General features: G+C 58.7%; 1 protein-coding gene, 1 long non-coding RNA gene and 1 other non-coding gene across 6 annotated transcripts; 1 reads left to right on the top strand and 2 right to left on the bottom strand.

Annotated features, from left to right (window-relative positions):
* Positions 1 to 2,783: 2,783 nt before the first annotated feature.
* Positions 2,784 to 4,359, bottom strand: LOC150042321 (uncharacterized). The gene is made up of 2 exons (XR_016533646.1): positions 4,186 to 4,359; positions 2,784 to 3,918 (listed from the first exon to the last, which is right to left on the bottom strand). It is a non-coding gene; the product is annotated as an uncharacterized LOC150042321 (long non-coding RNA).
* On the bottom strand, positions 3,687 to 3,770 carry LOC150042322 (small nucleolar RNA SNORD60). Its single transcript, XR_016533659.1, has one exon. It is a non-coding gene; the product is annotated as a small nucleolar RNA SNORD60 (small nucleolar RNA).
* Positions 4,325 to 18,676, top strand: Traf7 (TNF receptor associated factor 7). 4 transcript variants are annotated; one of them, XM_090324797.1, is made up of 22 exons: positions 4,325 to 4,441; positions 9,966 to 10,083; positions 10,309 to 10,366; positions 10,683 to 10,754; positions 11,799 to 11,890; positions 13,412 to 13,528; positions 13,904 to 13,996; positions 14,183 to 14,216; positions 14,784 to 14,967; positions 15,048 to 15,182; positions 15,504 to 15,721; positions 15,799 to 15,872; positions 16,025 to 16,073; positions 16,150 to 16,277; positions 16,414 to 16,496; positions 17,080 to 17,119; positions 17,211 to 17,327; positions 17,393 to 17,515; positions 17,696 to 17,815; positions 17,919 to 18,050; positions 18,133 to 18,252; positions 18,362 to 18,676. In XM_090324797.1, the coding sequence occupies exons 2-22, from the start codon at positions 10,003 to 10,005 to the stop codon at positions 18,374 to 18,376; spliced, it is 2,085 nt and encodes a 694-aa protein (XP_090180923.1). In that variant the 5' UTR covers positions 4,325 to 4,441; positions 9,966 to 10,002; the 3' UTR covers positions 18,377 to 18,676. The 4 variants fall into 4 exon arrangements, with proteins under 4 accessions (XP_090180923.1, XP_090180924.1, XP_090180925.1 ...); XM_090324798.1 differs by lacking the exon at positions 10,683 to 10,754 and having other exon boundaries at positions 4,326 to 4,441; XM_090324799.1 differs by lacking the exon at positions 4,325 to 4,441 and having other exon boundaries at positions 10,052 to 10,083; positions 10,612 to 10,754.
* The last annotated feature ends 89 nt before the right edge of the window (positions 18,677 to 18,765 follow it).

The following is an 18,765-nucleotide window of genomic DNA, read 5'->3' as shown; positions in this document are numbered from 1 at the left end:
GGCCAGTGGTGTCGAGCTATGACGGTGGCGTCAGCTCCTGTATCCAGAAGGCCCATGAATTGTTTTCCCTCCAAGGAAAGTTTTAAAGTTGGTCGGGACTCTGTCAATTGATGTACCCAAAATATGTCTGTTGACCCTGGGGTAGAGCTACCGCGTTGGAGATGTTTATATGGAATTGTCCTATCACAGGAAGAGGGAGGGCTTGGGCGATGCGTTGGCCCGCTGAAATGGTAAGAGGACCCTGGGAGGTTTGGACCAAAAAATCTTAATTCGCCGGAATAATCGGCATCAACCACCGAGGGGATAACTGAGAGCCCCTGTAGTGAGCTTGAAGCTCAGCCTATAATGAGAAAAAACATCCCCAGTGGAGGAGGCCCAAACTTCCCTGAATCTATGATGACCGTCCCTTCTTCCGGGGTTATAATCCTGGTGGTGGAGGAACAGAGGTCCAATCCTGCGCTGCCTGCAGTGGCTCGGGACAGGCCTGAATCATAGATGTTTGAACAGAGGGCAGATTTTGGGTTGTAGGGATTATTTGTGGTTGTGGCAGATTGACGGGCCCGTTAGGGGCCCGCAGCCCGGCAGCCCGTTTCCCGGGACTGCAGGTAAGGTCTGGCCATTGATGTCCGTCTTGGATCTGCAATTTCTGGCCCAGTGACATCCCTTTTTGCACCTGGGACATAAACCGGGACGAGGCACTCCAGAGGCAGCAGTCTGTGCTGTAGCTAAAGAAGGGCCACCCCGTGGGGTGGTGGGGCATTCTCTGGCAAAATGCCCAGGTTGCCCACATTTAAAACAGCCTTTAAGGCCGGGTATTTGTTCTACTTTTCTAGGAAACTGAGTCTGGGTCTGAAGCATAGCACCAATGGCTAGACTAACGGATTTAGAAATTTTATGTTCAAAAAAATCTATATCATTGCAAAGTCTAATCATACCATTTAAATCTAAGGTTTTTGTCTTACCCCTTAAAGCAGCTTTACAGGCTGCATTGGCATTTTCTATGGCCAATTGTTTAATCAAAACATCATCTGTATTTACATTGCCCAATATTCTTTTCTGCTGATTCTAGTAACCTGGCAACAAATTGAGAATATGGCTCATTATTGCCTTGTACAATTTTGGAAAGAGAGGTGACTGCTCCCTCAGCAGGCACAGCTCTCCAGGCGGCCATAGCAGCTTGAGCAGTTTGACTTAATATTCCGGAGGGAAGTTCTTGTTGCTTCTTTTCTGAGGCATATTTACCTTTCCCTGTGATTTTATCAGAAGACCATGAAGTCATTTGAGGATTTTCTTTATTTAGGACAGCCTGAGCCTCCGCCCTATCAATGAATTCAGCTTTCCAGGTTAGATATTGGCCTCTAGTCAGGACAGATGGTACAACTTTGTGCCACTCATGAGGCAATAGATGTCCCTCTCCACCCAGGCCCTCCAGTACTGTTAAAGTAAAGGGGGCATTAATTCCATAATTTTTGACAGCCGAATATAACTCTTTAATATGTTTAATTTTTATTTTTTTATATATGGCTTGAAAGTCCCTTCTTGCTTCTATTGGAACATCCCCTTCCTCATCAGAGGCAGAGGAGTCCGGATTATATTCCCCCCTTTCTTGATCCCGAGACTGGGAGCTAGAACGGGTGATTACAGGAAAAGAGAGGGAGATGGTGGGTGTGTTATGCCCGAGTTTATTAGTGCGACTTCTCAAGGCCGGGGGTGCTTTTACAGACCTATGGCTTGAGGATACAGGGTGGGAGACAGTTAAGGCCTCCTCACTAAGATCAGCTTGCAAGTTTTGAATTTGTGAAGTAAGGTCTTGTAATTCTCTTTTTAAATGGAGTACATCCCTTAATTCTGTTACTTGTTTTAAGAGGGAATCCTTATTTCTAAGGAGATCTTGTATTCTAGAAGGGGCAGAGAGGGGAAGGCCACTGAAGGACCCTTGTTTTTAGGGCTTTTGTAGATGTGAAAATTTTTATGAATAACAGGATATATATTTTTATAGGGTTTTGCCGGCGCATCTGTTTTAGACATAACGCCATCCTCAGAAGGGGGTTTGAATTTTTTGTTATCAGGGATCAAAGGAGGTGTTAGGGGGCGTTCTGTGGGGACAGGCTCATCTATTATAGATAGGGTGCGCAAGGTGGGCTGAGAGCTAGCGATTTCTTTGGTGTCACTTTCGTTTTTGTGTGACCGCGACCCAGTCAGATAACCTTCTGTTAAAATTAACAAGCGAGCACCGTCCCCTCCTTCTTCAGCCCCTTTTAGGATGTCTCTAATAATTCCACAGAAGCCGAAGAAGGCCTCGGGAATGTCTTCCCCTTTGATTAATAGATCATTAATATTTTTTCCCACTTTGTTCCAGGTGAGGGGATGGATGTGCGGTCCACTCAAAATTAACCAAGGACATTTGTCCCCGACAAAGCAGAAGAATTTAACTAAATCTTTTTTCTTAACTCTTATTCCTCTCTCCCTAAGTGATCTTTTCATTTCCTTTATGAATAAAGCCTCTTTCGAGAGTGTTTTGCCCTTGGTGGATGGGATGGCAAGACTCACCTCAAGACTTCCCGCGGTGCACGAGTGATGCGGTTTGGGCCTCTCTACCTCTGGATGGTCGGGGCCCCTATCTTCCACGCCGTCCGGGAGGTCACGGTGCCTCGAGCCCCACGTTGGGCGCCACTTGTCCCGTCTGGAGGGTTCAGTAATTAGTCAGGCTCGGGGAGGCACCTCCTGAAAAACCAATGGGGGGAGAAAGAAAACCAAGCGCATAAAGAAAGACAGAGTCAGAGTCGCGTCAAGGTCTCTTTTATTGAAAGCAGAGCAGGGTTTATATACCCTGAGTGTGAGGAAGGGAGTATAGGGGGAGATGGAAAGTTTTTGCAATAGCAAGAACGGCAAGTTTCGAGGTTAGGGGTGGGTCAAGCTGTTCTTTTGGTGGCTGTGCTAATCCAAACGCCACATCCTGTGGTTATTGCGAAAAGTGTTTTGTGCAGATGACTCAACCAGGTGTTGTTTGCTCAAAGCTAGAGGGTCTTTGCAATGTTCCGTTTAACTCCTTGGCCTCCAACAACTTTCCAAGCTGACACACACAGGATAGGGTAACAATAGGCTAAGCTGGACATTTACCACTGGCTAGTCTAATCACCAGCTATTGGCCCATGTTCTGACAGTATTGGGGGGGGGGCGGTTGGTGGTCTTGGAATTGTGTTTCTAGAGCCTGGGGCTTAGTTCCTGGTACAGGGGTGGAGCTTTACAGCTGGGTCAAGCTTCAGACAAAAATGGAGCCACTCTGGCTCTTCAAGACTTCACCATCAAGTCCTGTAGAGAACAAAGGGGACAGGTAAGACCCCTTTTCAGGGTGCCAGAATTTTCTGGGATGGACATTTGAGTTAGGAGCTTCATCGTGCCAGACTAGGATTTACGATTTCTGCCCAATGTTAGATTAGGGGCCTGTACCTTAAGATCAGTCTAAGGGGTCTTGTTGCCTTATCCTGAAAGGCCGGCTCAAGGCCGGGCAGGGCTAAATCCGTTGTTATGGGGGCTGGGTTGGCATGGGCGACGCCGACATCTACGGGTGCCCTCGTGGGGTGGGGAGGGGGGGCGCCTTCTGTGGTTAGCGATCGCAGCGCCCGGCTAGGGGGACAGGCCCAGGAGGGACATCAGGGAGCCACCCCCCACCCAGACGCGCACACCAGCCTCAGTACTGCGACCTAATCAGACTGCGCGCGCAGTTTTCAGACGAGGTGTCAGAAAGTCTAGGCAGTTCATCACGGGCTGGGCGCTCCGCAGGGACGGCAGGCCCGGCCGCCTCTTACCCGGAGGGAGCGCAGGTCCGGCGGCGAAGGACGCGTCTGGACGCGGAGCCGGCACGAGGCCCCGCGAAGGCCGCACAGCGCGGCGTGAGGCGCGGAGGGGCGCGAGGACCTAGAAAGGAACGAGGCCGCGCGGGATTCAAGCATTTATACAGCTTCCTCCACCTCCCTGATTGGGCAATCCCGAAGGAAGTGCCCGCCTTCCCTCTCCGCTGATAGGCTCAGAGAGATGTTCGTTCCCCCAATTGCATCCACGCTTTGGAGGGGCGGGGCGAGGGACGGGACGTTCTTCCGGGAAGAGCCTGGCGGTCCTCCCTTTTAAGGAAGCCATTGAGTTTAAGTTGTGAGCGACCGTGCGTTGATCCAATCACACGCGGACCTGAAACACGGTGTGATTCTGAAGCCATCGGTTCCGCCCCACCGCATCCGGGCCGCCGGAAGTTGTAGTTTGGGAGGCGCCGTGCGTGGCCCAACTCCTGGGGGCAGTCCTAGAGCCGGAGGACTACAAGTCCCGGCTGTCCTAGCGCTCGAGCGCTTCCGGCTCGCGCGTCTCGTCCCTTTCCCGGCAGGCTACAGAGGAGGGGGTACGATGAAGTCGGGGGGTGGCACCGCCGCTCCCCGGCAGCCGCGGGCGGGTAAGTGTCCGCGCGATTCCCCCGGTCCGTCGTTCGCGCCTCGGGACCCCGCGGCGCGGTGATCGCCCGGCGGCCGGGCGCGGGCCGGCCCCCCGCGTCCCCCCCGCGTCTCCCCGCGTCCGCCGCCCGCCCGCGCCGGGGCTCCTTCCCTCCCGCCTTCTTTTCTCCCCTCCTCGCTGCGTTTCTTTACGGGGCGCCGCCGGGGTGCCAGGCGCTGGGGCGGGCGCCCGGAGCCTGCGGGGAGCAGCGTCCGCGCCGGTGACCGCTCGGGCCGGGTGGTCCCGGCCGCCCCGAGCCTCCTCTCCGGCTCCCACTCTCTCCCCTCCGCACGCTCGGGAGGGCAGCCCTCCTTCCTGATCCCTGGGTCTAGAGAGATAATGTAATTTGAAAATACGGCACAGGTGGGAAAGGGCCTGCGATGGTGTGGTGGTGGTCCACACCGAACGTCCTGACGGCGAGGTACCGGCCAGGCCGGGAGCAGGGAGGGGTTTCCTTAGGCTCAGCAGCCTAAAGAACAGGCGAGGGATCGGGTCTGAGTCCAGCGCGGGCAGGAGCCTTCTGGTTGTGTGAGGTGATGGACTTTGGGTCACAGCAGAGACGCAGAAGAGAACGCGGAGTCTGGACCTTGGCCTCCCACGTCCTCATTGGGATCCAACTTTCTGAGGCTGGTTGTCCTTGAGTCAAGCCAAGGTAATCGGCTGAGGCTGGACCACTTGGTTTGGGCTCTGTCTGCCTGCCCATCTCCACCTTCATGCTACAACCTCTCACGTCCCTCCCCGCGCACACAGGAGGGCTGTTCACCCCTGGCCTCCATTCCACAGCAGTGTGCCCCCTTCCTCATTCTTTCTCTTTGGACCTCTCCCTTTCCCAGACTTCTTTCCTGAGGTTTGTGTGTCAGTCAAGGCCTCCCTGTCATAAATCCGTACCTTTACCTTTAGGCATGGACTCGCTGCAGCCTTTCCAAGAAGCAGCAGATAGGCTGCTTTGCTAAGGGAGTGACAGGCCAGGAAGGAGCAGCCAAGGTGGTGCCCAAACCCGAGAGGTTCCTTGACATGTCTTTGAGGCTGTGTGTCAGGGTTTTTCTGGAAAGGATCAGGAACCAGTGTCTCATATATGCAATCCTTAGCTGTTCCGGAGGCTAAGATCTGAAGATTGAGGTTTTAACGCCAGACAGGGCAAGAAAGTCAGTGAGACTCTGGTCTCCACTTAACCACTGAAAAGCTGGAAGTGAAAGTGTGGCTCAAATGGTAAAGTGCCAGCCTGGAGTGAAAAAGCTAAGTAAGAGGGCTGGAAGTTTGGCCTAGTGGTGGAGTGCTTGCCTAGCATGCACAAAGACCCCGGTTCTACTCTTCGGTACCACATACATAGAGAAAAGGCAGAAGAGGTGCTGAGGCTCCAGTGGTAGAGCTCTAGCCTTGAGAAAGCCCAAGGACAGTGCTCAGGCCCTGAACTCAAGCCCAGGACTGAAAAATAAATAAATCAAAGCTAAGTAAGAGACAGCACCCTGGTCCTGAGTGCAACACCCCAGCAATGGCACTTAAGAGAAAGGATCAGTTCTTCAGTTTCCACAGAGAAGTGGGAACTTCCCTTGGCAGACGGAGGGAGTGTTCCTAGGGGAGGGTGCATAGCATGGGCTAGAGTAGTGCTGGGAGGGAGGGGCGTGTCTCTGCTCCCTGCATCCCCACTCTGTCTGGAGGCATCTGTCACCTCCTCTCTTCCCCCAGCGTCTGGGAATGGCAAGAAGAAAGCAGTCCCAGCGGAGTCTGGAAGCACTAGTGCCCAGGACCAGTTCCCATCAGTAAATCAGCTGAGCATATGTTTCCCTCTGCCCATGCAGCTGGGCTTCCTCCAGCAGAGCAAGCCCTGGGTGCTAGCAAGGCTTGGCCAGGGCAGGAAAGTCCAGGGGGCTGGTGTGGGGTGTGAGGACGGCGAGTCCTGGGAGGGGCCTTTGTAGAGTTGGGGCTGCAGATGGGAACAGCTGAGGGGGGTGAATGACACAGAAACTGGATTGGGAAAAAGACCAAACAGGCTTCTGCCCCAGGCCTGTGGAGGCTGAGGAAGCAGAGGCAGGAACAAGCACTCCAGCAACCCCAGCTTTGCACCCTGCTCACCTGGGTGGAAAGGATGAGCTGAGGGGGTCTCTAGGAGATGCGGGTATGGCTTTGCTATGGCAACCAGGACTGTTTCAATAGGATTTGGCACTAGGCTTGGCTGGGGCAGACAGGCCACGAAAGGCTGTGCTAAGGGCTGGGTGGGCAGCAGCCCCCCTAAGCTGGCTCTGTGGTGCCAAGAGGCTTGGCGATAGCCCTGGCTGATGGCCAGCGAGTTGGCTGGCTACCCACAGCTCAGGGGGCCAAGACTTTAGATCACCAGGGCTGTCACCAGGTAGGTCACAAACCCACCAGGACGAGTGGCCCCGGGGCCTTGAGGCCTCTGTGGGCTGCTGTGGGGACACCTGCCCCTGTCCTGCCCTGGGGGCTGTGGAAGAGCGGCCTGGAGGGCGGGCGCCATCCTGGCAGGGAGTTGTGTCTGCAAACCCTTCCGACCTCTGTGCCACCCTGTCCACCAGCTGTCGGGCACAGGCCGAAGGAAGCTGGCACCCTGGCATGGCTGGAATGTGTCCCAAGGGAAAAGCCATAGAGACCCTTGTGCCCCCCACACACACACATGGCACCCAGTGGGACCTTGTGCTGTGGGGCCTTAGATTTTCTGCTGGGCTGCTCTGGCAGGTTGCTCGGAGAAGCTTTCCAGAAGGGAGCTGTAGCAGTCCATGGAGGCAGAAAAAAGCTTTCTCCCACTCCCCACTGGTCAGGTAGCTGCCCTGTGTGGATGTGAGCAAAGATCCTGGAGCCTTGACTCTAGACTGAAGTGCACTGGCCAGATGTGGGGAACGAGAAACATGACTGGGAAGAAGAAGAGGCCCCTCACCACCCAGCAGGACCCCAGGCCACCTCCTCATACTTGCCTGTTGGGGAAGGGGCGTGGAGAAATCATCCCATCTCCTTCAGAACCTTTTCTCTCTTTTTTGTGTGTGTTTTGTTTTTTGCCAGTCCTGGGCTTGAGCTCAGGGCCTGAGCACTGTCCTTGGACTTTCTCAAGGCTAGAGCTCTATCACTTGAGCCTCAGCACCACTTCCAGCTTTTTTCTATGTGTGTGGTTCCGAGGAATCGAACCCGGGTCTTCATGCATGCTAGGCAAACACTCTGCCACTAGGCCAAACGCCCGGCCCAGAACCTTTTCTCTTCAACAGATAGGATCCAGGGCTGGGCACGCAGGTGCAGGAGGGGTAGTTCTGGATGAGCTGGGCTACACTGTGCCAGGGGAGACCTTGTCTTTTAAAAAAGGGAAAAAAGCCCAAGGGGCTGGGAATGTGGCCAGTATGGCTTACCCAGCATGTGTGGGGTACCCAGAGGGGGTGGCTATCAGCCCTTTCTCAGCCCACTCCTCACAGCTGTTTCCAGCTTGGAAATAGGGTCTCAACCCTATGGAGCCACCCCCTCCCCCCCAGCCTGGCACTAGAGGACCCCGAAGCCCTGTTTCCAAGCCACAAAGAGCCACCCGAGGATTTGTATTCTGATTAACAGCATCCTGCCCTCTAGTGAGCCTTGACAGAGTGTGGGTACAGGAGGCTCATGATCCTGTAGTCTGGGGGCTAGGGCTTAGGCCCTGTGGCTGCTGGGTGCAGATGGCCTGTGCAGTGGGGTGCTGAGATCTGGTGGTTGTTTCTCGGGGGTGTGGCCTGCAGGGTGGTCTCCTTGTGGTCTAGGGCCTGGAACACCACATTCCACTATTATTGCAAAATTCAGCTCCTTGGGAGTTGGACTGCAGAGCGCCTTCGGCATCTTGCTCAATTCTAGGCTGGATCACAGCTCTGGACTTCCGCCTGGGACCCACCCATCCCTGAACCCTGTGGACGTGGTTCCCCTCCCTCTGTTCAGCTTGGCTCTCAGGCCAGTTCTGTAGTGGCGTCTCCCCTGCGCGTGCCTGTCCTCTGCCTCCCCCGTGGCTCTCCTTGGGACTTTCTAGCTGATTTGCATGTTGCCCTGCATGCCAGGCTGTGCAGGACTGGAGCAGCTAGTGCCTGCAGGCCCCCTGCTGCCCACAGGCTGTCTGCCTTACTTATGAGCGACCGCAGAGTCCAGGGCTGGAGCTCACAGCTGGCCTTGTTGCCCTTGAAGCAGATGGGTTTGGGAGATCCAGGTCAGTGTCTCCTGGTGCTTCCCGGTGGTAGGGATGTCCTCACCCCAAGCAAAGTGGCAAACGGTGGATCTGGAGGGCTGGAGGCAGAGCAGTGTTTCCTCTGGGCTGGAGCTGCGGGGCCTAGCTGGCCTCTTGAGATGTCTCATCTCTCTGGACCTGAGGACCGCAGCACCATCTACAGGGGCCAAGAGCCACATTCTGCCTGGGGTTGGAGGACTGGCCGGGCTGTGGGTAGCCCTGGGAGGAAAGAACAGGAGTCTCGGGGCTGGCAGTCCCTCCTATAGACCCCTGAGGAAGGGCAGTGCCAGGAGGGCCTAATGAAGACGGTGCCAGAAGAGCTGGCTGCCCTTCTGTATTGTCCAGGGACGGAGGTTGGTGCTCAGAGCCCTCTGGAGCTTACTCCTGTCCCATCCCTGCATCCCACAGGAGCTCGGCACAGGCCCTTCGCTGAGCCCCTGGCCACTGGGAAGGGTCTTTATATGTCACGCACCCCTCCAGCCCACCACCCATGCTGCAGTGGCCCTCTGGGGGGAAGGGACGCATGGTGGGGCCTTCGGAGTGTGATCCTCCCTCCCCCCCACCATGGGGATCTCAGGTGTCTGCTCTGATCAAGGCCACCCCTGGGAGTGCGGGAGACGCTTGGGGGGACACCTACTGGTCGTGCTGCGCCCCTTTAGGGCATCAGAGTGGGTACAGGTGCTGGCCTTCGGAGGGGCGAGGTCGCTGGGCCTTCTCTAGGGGAGGAAGGGGTTGTTGGCTCTCCCTGCGACCCCAGCCTTGCAGTGGCAGAGTTGGGGACCAGGGGACTTTCACAGGGTGGAGAGCCGGGGCTCATCTTTCCCGTGTCTTTCTCATGTGATCTTCATGCGATTGGAACTCAGGAGAGGTCAACATCCAGTTGCTTCACCCCGAGTTCTCTCTGGGACATCTGTGTCCCCTCAGCTCCCGCCAGTGTCCAGATGAGGGGGCCCTGCTGTGTGTGCTGTGCTCATGGGCTGATGGGCGCGTCTACCAAGGCCCAACTTTGTCCTCCGGGACATTCAGCCTGCTACGAGGCCGACCTGGAAGTGACGGGCTGTGACTCCAGACTCAGGAGCAGCCAGCACGAGCGGGGCCTCCTCGGCCTGGGGAAGACCTGGGCAGGGTCTTTAGGAGGACCCACAGCCCTGGCTGGCCTGCACATGGGGCCTATATGCACTTGAGGGGGAGGCGGAGGGCGTGTAGATCTGCTGCGTGGAGGGGGGCACAGCTCTGTGGTGGGCAGCCTGGCTGGCAGCCAGACCCCCTGCTGTGTCTCGAGCCCTCATTGGTGTTTCTCCCACAGGAGATGCTGCCAAGGCCCCTGGATGCCTCCCTAGAGCATGAGCTTGGGCCAGAGTGCCCATTCCGACTGCTTCTCTGGGGGTCCCACCAGCCTTCCCTCCCCAGACGTGAGCTTCGGGGTAAGGGAGCATCCAGGTGGGGGTGCATTGGGGGTCTTCCCACCTGGCACGCCCACACTGCAGACACCCAGCCTGCTGTGGAGCTGCTGGCAGCCCCTCCCTCCCTCGAAGGCCCTCCGGGCCAGATGCATGAGAGCACACATTTGCGGGCTATCGGCGGGTGGCTGCTACACAGGTCCAGATTCTCTCCAGAGACAAGGCCAGGTCTCTTCCGTTCTCTCTTAGACCAAAATGGAAACGACATTCGGTCCCACTTTTTCAGCTGTCACCACCATCACTAAAGGTGAGCCTGCAAGCGAACAGAACCCAGACCCCTGCCTGCATGCCAGGGCACTTCCTGGGGACACGGACACTGCCCATCTCGTGTGGGAGAATGACCATTCAGCCCAGCCTCTGATCCTTGCCATGGCTCGGCCCTGGCACATTCTTCCAGCTTCGTCTTGAAACCTTGGCATCTCTCCAGGGAGGGCCGTGCTGGCTTCCCTGGTGCCATGGGAATGCCCCTAGTGACCCGTGGTTTGTCCCCAGCCCCAGACTCTAGCCTCTGAGAGGTCGTGAGTGTCATGGGCGCCCTTCTCAGTGTGGACCAATGCCCTCAGCCCCAGCACAGGTCCAGGAGGCCGTAGAGAATGGCAAAAGAAGCAGCGTCCTGTCTGAAGGCTGGGGAGGGGGTGAGTAGCCCCCCTGTCAGGGCCTGGGCTCTGGGGCAGAGTGCATCCTGCCTTCCTGGCACTCTGCCTGTAGGAATGTGCCAGCCACTAATTGGTTTTTTAATTGCCTTCCTCTGGCTAAACCTGGGGCAAGGGAATCATGGCTGCCGGAGATGCCTGCCTGCTCACCCAGCTCCTTTTGCTGCTTGGTGACCCCTTTGGGCTCCGAAAGCCTCTCTCTCTCTCTCTCTCTTTTTTTTTTCTTCCTCCTTTCCCTTCTCACATGGGGCTTGTTTCTCAGGGAAATAAATATCCTCTCTCCCAAGTTCTTCCTTCCCAGGAGGTTATCTCCCCCCTTCCCATGCCCACCAGTAGCAGGGGAATGGTCAGACCCCAGCCGTGCAGCAGGAACAGTTGTCACAAATAGTGAAACTGAGGCCTGGTCACAAGGGCCAAGCAGCCAAAAACTTTACCTTAAATCAGTGGCAGCCACTTCAAGGGGTTCAGCCAAGAGGATGAGCCTCCTGTCCCCAAAGCCACCAGCTGCAGAGCCCCCCCGGGTGGCTGCCTGCTCAGCCTTCTCAGGCCCAGCCCACGCCCTGGCGGGGTGGCGTGTGGAAGGAGGAAGGTGGTCCTTCAGCTCTGGCTCTGCCCTCTTCTCCTCTGTGCCTCAGTTTTCTCTCCTGTGAACCAAGGCTATCAGAGAACTCTCCTAGCAGAGTTAGCTCGCAGGTCAACAGGTGCTCCCCACCCCCACCATGAGACCTGAGGGTGGTGGGCGCTCGTAGAGGCTCCAGAGGAAGACTTCAGGTGGAACCTGGAGCCCTGGGTGGGTGTGGGCCATGCCCCTGGCCACACTCGGGGCACTGTTGGACCCTGGAAGGTCACCCCTTCAGCTGCCTTCAGCCCATTTCTGTGCACTCTGGGACCCGTGGGGGGTGCTGAGGGCTAAGAAACAGGACCCCGTGCTCCACATAGGGCCCACCAGCCAGGCCATGGGCCCTGTCTGGTCACCGGCCCCCTACAGTGGTCCATGCTTATGGCACCCGGGCCTCTCTCCTGCAGCTGATGGGTCCAGTACCTACAAACAGCACCGCCGCACGCCCTCCTCCTCCAGCACCCTGGCCTTCTCCCCGCGGGACGAGGAGGACAGCATGGTAGGTCTGCCTAGCCTCTCCTCATGCCCTCTGCCCTCAAGGCCAGGCTTCAGCGAAGCTGAGGCCGAGTGGATGGCGTGCGTGCGTGCGTGCGTGCGTGTGTGCGTGGACATCCTGAGATGTCCTGAGAAAGCAGCCAGTTTAGGGGCTGGGCCGGGGGTGTGGGGACAGTGGCCAGTGCGAGGCACTTTTTAAGTGAGGAGCACCCAGAGGAGATTTTTTTTTTTCTTTTAAGGTTTTACACCAGATAAAATCCATGTTTGTTTGCTCAGTGCCAGTACTGAGGCGTGAACTCGGGGCCTGGGCCCGTCCCTGCGCGCTCGTGTTCGAGGCTAGTCCTCTACCACTTGAGCTATAGCTCCGCTTGGGGCCCTTTTGTTTTGGTGGTTAACTGGAGGTAAGAGTCTCATGAACTTCTGCCCAGGCTGGCTTCCAACCATGACCCTCAGATCTCGGCCTCCTGAGCCACTGGACCTGACTGAAATCCATGTTTTGAAAGCTTCCTCCATGGCCAGATAGAGGCAGGGAATGGGTGAGGCGTCCTGACAGGGACGAAGTGTGGGAGGGAAAGTGGAGGGTGTGAGCTGTGGGGCCAGCCAAGGTGAGAGGCCATCACCACCACCGGGCAGTTAGGCTGGCTGCCGGTGCCCAGGCCGCTGGCCAAGGGTCACCGTGGCCGCTCCCTGCAGTCAGGCCTCTGCTGCCCCTGGCCCCTAGTGGAGGGTGGAAGCCTGGGAGGGACAGAGCGCCGTGCGCTGCTCCCGCCTGCCCGTGCACGACCCTGGTTGCCAAGGCTGCCTGCAGGGATGTTTGACTCACTTCCTCTGACTTTTCCCCCGTTCCTCGCATGGTGTTTCCACTGAGGGGGTGGGGGGACTGTTCTGGCCAGGGAGGCTCGTGTGGGGTCTCCACTGACTCCTCAGGATGCAGTCTGGGAACAGCATGGCTCCTCTGCTGGACAGAGGCCACTGGTGGGTCCAGGAAAGATTAGGGCTCAGGAAAGAGATGGCCCTGCAGGTTCTGTCAAGCTGGAGAGGGGACTGGTGCACAGCAGATTCCGCTACCAGGGAGGTTTCTAGGCCAGGCGAAAGGAAGGCACCGGGGCCTTCGCCCTTCTACGGGTCCCTAGGCCTTTTGCGGGGGCCCTGTAATTCTCCCCTCTGACTCTTAGGATGCTCAGCCAGGGTCGTGAGAGCCAGCTTGGTGCCTTTCCGTCCAGCAGTCCAGGGGCCCTTGGCAGCCCCGGGATTGGCTGGTGGCGGCACCCCTCGCAGTCCACATTCCCTCACGGGAAGCAGGAAACAGCCCAGGCCCGGCCTCATAGAATTGAATAGCAGGAAGTCTCTCCATTTACACAAAGAAAGTTGGCAGAGAGCAGGGCAGCCCAGCACCAGGTCCAGGCCGGCCCGGGTGGGCAGGGGGGTCTGGGGACTGCGCTCCCCTCCCCCCAACCCCACAGCCCTGGTGGGCCACAAAGGCGCCCCCTGGACCCAGGGCCTCCGCCACCTTCCCTCTCTGCAGCCCCCCATCAGCACTCCACGCCGCTCAGACTCGGCCATCTCCGTCCGCTCCCTCCACTCCGAGTCCAGCATGTCCCTGCGCTCCACGTTCTCACTGCCCGAGGAGGAGGAGGAGCCGGTAGGTGTGGGGACTTCCGGGCCTGTCCCTGGCCTGGTGGCGTGGGGACACCCTCCCCTCGGGCCAGCCCTGCTCACTGCGTAAGGCCCAATGCGGGCTGTTGGGGCTCGAGTGGCCAGGTTAGGACCTCCAGAAATAATGTCCTCATTTCCATCTTGAGGACAGCAGGACAGGGGAGGTTCTTTCTGGTCTGCATCCCCGGGAGGGGGCAGGTGAAAGCTGGGTCTGCCTCTGGGGCCACAGCCCTTGTGCTCCCCGGGCCTGGACTCGGCGGAGGGAGCAGCCTGGTGCCTGTGACTTGAAGGTGGCTACCGTAGGCTGCCTCTGTCCACGCCCTGGACACCCCCAACTCCCCCTTCTCCCTGCGTGGTTCAGGAGCCGCTGGTGTTTGCAGAGCAGCCCTCGGTGAAATTGTGCTGCCAGCTGTGCTGCAACGTGTTCAAGGACCCCGTGATCACCACCTGTGGGGTGAGGCTACCCCACGCACGGCCTCCGCCAGCTTCCCACCCCCTGGGAGCCTTGGTGTCGGTCACCTCTCTGGTGTGGCTGCCTACTCGGGACCAGATGCGGGGTGGACCCTGGACTACCACTGACCTTGAACTTGGGTGAAGGACGGACACAGACTGCCCCTCACTTCTGCCTCTTTTTCCACAGCACACGTTCTGCAGAAGATGTGCCTTGAAGTCAGGTATGGAGACCTCACCTTCAGACCCAGCACCTTTTTATTTTATTTTTTGCCAGTCCTGGGGTTGAGCTCAGGGCCTGAACACTGTCCTTGGGCTCTCTCAAGGCTAGAGTTCTATCACTTGAGCTACAGCACCATTTCCGGCTTTGTTATGTATGTGGTAACCAAGGAATCGAACCCAGGTCTTCGTGCATGCAAGGCAAGCACTTTAACCACTAGGCCAAACTCCCGGCCCCAAAACTCAGCACCTTGGTCCCCCTGAGGGAACACAGGGCAGGCCTGCCTGACCCTGGCTACCCGGCAGACACTGCTGGCTTCTCCCTTGTCCTGCATACCATGTCCTGGGATGCCTGCCAACTCTTGGCATTGGGTCCAGGAAAGCCATGAGACTGGGCAGACACTGGACAGGTGTCCGGGGAGTCCCCTGGCCACCCCCTCCACACCAAGCTTGCTGCCCCCATCGCCTGGGCCAGCTGTCACCAGCCACCCACTTCTCATTGTGGGCTGGGCAGGGCTGCCAGGAGAAGGGCTGGTGGGCAGGCGTGGTGTCACCATGCCCCCTTCCCCCAGAGAAGTGTCCCGTGGACAACGCCAAGCTGACAGTCGTGGTGAACAACATAGCGGTGGCAGAGCAGATCGGGGAGCTCTTCGTCCACTGCAGGCACGGCTGTCGGGCCGCAGGGGCCGGGAAGCCCAGCATCTTCGAGGTGGACCCCCGAGGGTGTCCCTTCACCATCAAGCTCAGTGCCCGGAAGTAAGTGCCCCAAAGCCCCCAGTTCCCTGGGGCTCCATTGTGGGGCCCTGGCTCAGCCCCTTTGTTACACTTGGGTGCAGGGACCACGAGAGCAGCTGTGACTACAGGCCCGTGCACTGCCCCAACAACCCCAGCTGCCCGCCGCTGCTGAAGATGAACCTGGAGGCCCACCTGAAGGAGTGCGAGCACATCAAGTGTCCCCACTCCAAGTACGGGTGAGTGGGTGTGGGGGCGGGGCTGGGGTCAGGGGCCCCAGTGAGCCCGGCCTGGGGAAGTGGGTCCCGTGCCCAGGAGGCCCGCGGCCACCCATCCCAGTGTCAGGCTTGAGCACATGAGGGAGTAGGGAGCGGCGGGGCGGGGCCTTTGACAGGCTCGATGCGGGGTGCTAGGACTCCATAGCGAATGGCAACGGGGTTGGGCAGGCAGCCACGTCTGCTGTGGCGCGCCCCGCCGTGGAGGGCTCTTGAGGGTTTCTGTGGGCTGAGGGCTGGACGCAGGGCCCATTGTGCTGGTAGGCAGCCCGCCTGTGCCCCCAGGTGTACATTCATCGGGAACCAGGACACGTACGAGACGCACCTGGAGAGCTGCCGCTTCGAAGGCCTGAAGGAGTTTCTGCAGCAGACGGATGACCGCTTCCATGAGATGCACGTGGCGCTGGCCCAGAAGGACCAGGAGATCGCCTTCCTGCGCTCCATGCTGGGCAAGCTCTCGGAGAAGATCGACCAGTTGGAGAAGAGCCTGGAGCTCAAATTTGGTGAGATACAGCGTGGAGGGCACAGGAGGAAAGGCTGCCCGGACCCTGATAACGCCTCCTTTCCTCCCGCTGCGCAGATGTCCTGGATGAGAACCAGAGCAAGCTCAGCGAGGACCTCATGGAGTTCCGGAGGGATGCGTCCATGTTGAACGTGAGTGGGCGAGGCAGCAGGCACGCCTTCCCCTCCAGCTTCGGTCCCCACTAGCTGTCACCCATGGGCCCTCGGCTGGGGGGCTCCACGAGTCTGCTAGAGGCCGTGGCAGCCTGGCCCATCTGTCTTGTGCCCTGCCCTTGGTCTTGCAGGATGAGCTGTCCCACATCAACGCCCGTCTGAACATGGGCATCCTAGGATGTGAGTACAGCCTGGTGCAGCCCCCACCCTGTCCCCAGAACCCCACGGGTCCCTCACTAGCCCCTCCCACCCGCAGCCTATGACCCCCAGCAGATCTTCAAGTGCAAAGGGACCTTTGTGGGCCACCAGGGCCCCGTGTGGTGTCTCTGCGTCTACTCCATGGGTGACCTCCTTTTCAGCGGCTCCTCTGACAAGACCATCAAGGTAGGTTGGGCCCTGCCTCGTGGGCTCCACAGCCCACCCTGACCAACTCTTGTCAGGCTGGGTCTCTCCCCTGGATGGATCGCTACCTAGCAATGACCAGCCCCACAGAACCCGACCTTGGCCTTGATCTCTGCAGGTGTGGGACACGTGTACCACCTACAAGTGCCAGAAGACTCTGGAGGGCCACGATGGCATTGTGCTGGCTCTCTGCATCCAGGGGTGAGTCCAGACACAGGCTCCTGCCAGCATCCCCTGTAGGCCATGAGCTGTGAGCCCCAGTCTGTTTAGCTTGTGTCGGCCATATCTGTGGAGCACCGTCTGAACCGTGCCAGGTACCAGGGTGGCAGTGTGTGGGTCGTGTAATTGCTGTATCTCTGGAGCTGTGTGTTCCTAAAACTCACCATGGCCAGCCTCCAGCAGCCTGGCCCTGCTGTGTGTTGGGCAGCCCGAGGCCACGTAGAGGCAGGCACTCACCAGTCGTCATTGTGGCAAGAGCCCTGGACACAGCTCTGGGCATGGGGACAGGGAGCAGCTACTCGAACACACCTCACCTGAGTGGCCTTTTCTCTATACCTGCCCCATCTCAGTGCTAGGCTGTGTGTGGCACAGGTGGTGTGAGAAAGCAGAGCTCACCCACTGGCTGCAATGGCTCCCTGGCTGAGGGAGCCGAGCCACCACGCCAAGGTCCTGGTGGTTCCAGGTGATGGCAGCAGGCTGAGCTGGTGGCTCCAGGGGCCGCCTGGGCGGTGTGGGCGCAGCTGGTGGCCTCCTCTGGGCTCACGTGTCGGCTTTGCCTCTCCAGGTGTAAACTCTACAGTGGCTCCGCAGACTGCACCATCATAGTGAGTGGGGAGGGGTGGAGCGGGCGGGGGAGGCGTGGCCTGGGTGCCCTCCCCACCAGGCCCCTGTGCCCACGCGCCCCTGCCCGCCCAGGTGTGGGACATCCAGAACCTGCAGAAGGTAAACACCATCCGGGCCCACGACAACCCTGTGTGCACCCTGGTCTCTTCCCACAACATGCTCTTCAGCGGCTCCCTGAAGGCCATCAAGGTACAGACTGGGAGGTGGATGGGGGGGCGGGGGGGCCGCCCAGCCTTACAGCCGTCCCCCCACAGGTCTGGGACATCGTGGGCACCGAGCTGAAGTTGAAGAAGGAGCTCACAGGCCTCAACCACTGGGTGCGGGCCCTGGTGGCAGCCCAGAGCTACCTGTACAGTGGCTCCTACCAGACAATCAAGGTGCACCAGACCCCCCTCCCAGTGGCAGGACCCTGTCCCTGCTGGACATCCCAGGCCAGCCCCAAGGGCTCCCTCCTCCCTCCACCCCGCCCCTACCATCGTGCCCACCCTGGGTCGGGGGTACGGTGCTTCCTGCTGAGCCCCAGAGACCCCGGACCAAGAAGCCACACTTGCCTATAGATCTGGGACATCAGGACCCTGGACTGCATCCACGTCCTGCAGACGTCCGGTGGCAGTGTCTACTCCATCGCTGTGACAAATCACCACATTGTCTGTGGCACTTACGAGAACCTCATCCATGTAAGGACCTGGCGCCCAAGGCCAGCCCCCACCCCCACCCGTGCCCTCGCCCGTGCCCTTGCCGGCTCTCCGCCCCTGATCCGCCTGTGCCACCTCCTCCCAGGTGTGGGATATCGAGTCCAAGGAACAGGTGCGGACCCTCACTGGACACGTGGGCACTGTGTACGCCCTGGCAGTCATCTCCACACCCGACCAGACCAAAGTCTTCAGTGCATCCTATGACCGGTCCCTCAGAGTACGGCGGCTGGGCAGCAGCGGGGGGTGGGGGGGAGCGCTAGCCAGCCCAGAGGGGCCTCACGTCCCTGCCGCCTCCCCAGGTCTGGAGCATGGATAACATGATCTGCACGCAGACCCTGCTGCGCCACCAGGGCAGTGTGACGGCGCTGGCCGTGTCTCGGGGCCGGCTCTTCTCGGGGGCTGTGGACAGCACCGTGAAGGTCAGTGCCTTTGACTGGCACCGTGTGAAAGGACTGCACAGGGCTGGGGGGTGGAGGAGAGCAAGCCCTGGACCACGGGAGCCCCTGAAACGGAGCCTTTTCCTTACAGGTGTGGACGTGCTAACAGAATCCAGGCTAAGCCTTGGCCCCCGCTGGGCCTGTCTGAGCCCGGTGGCTACGGGATTTCTCTCTGCCCTGTGGGGAAGGACTCCGGCAGCAGGGCAGTACCCTCCCTGCCTTACGCCTTGCAGGCCTCTCTCTAGCCCAGGCCCCTCTGTGGGTGCCAGGTACGACACTCCCAGCCCGCCCTTCACCCCCTCCAGACGATGGCCTGCGGGCCTTTTTACTCACCTTTTCTACTGGTTTTAGACTGTATATAGATTTTATTACTTCCAGATTGAAATAAAAGCTGTACAGACTGTGATTGTGAGTGGAGACAGGTTGTGGGACCAGGGGCCTCTGTGGCCCTGTCGACTCTGTGCTGAGCCTCCCTTTACCCAACATATGTCCCCA

This window comes from Megascapheus bottae, chromosome 36 (genome assembly GCF_031878675.1).
Source record: "Megascapheus bottae isolate mThoBot1 chromosome 36, mThoBot2.hap1, whole genome shotgun sequence".
NCBI classification, from domain to species: Eukaryota; Metazoa; Chordata; class Mammalia; order Rodentia; family Geomyidae; genus Megascapheus; species Megascapheus bottae.
Note: the sequence above shows the minus strand (reverse complement) of the source record. Positions and strands in the feature narration are given on the sequence as shown.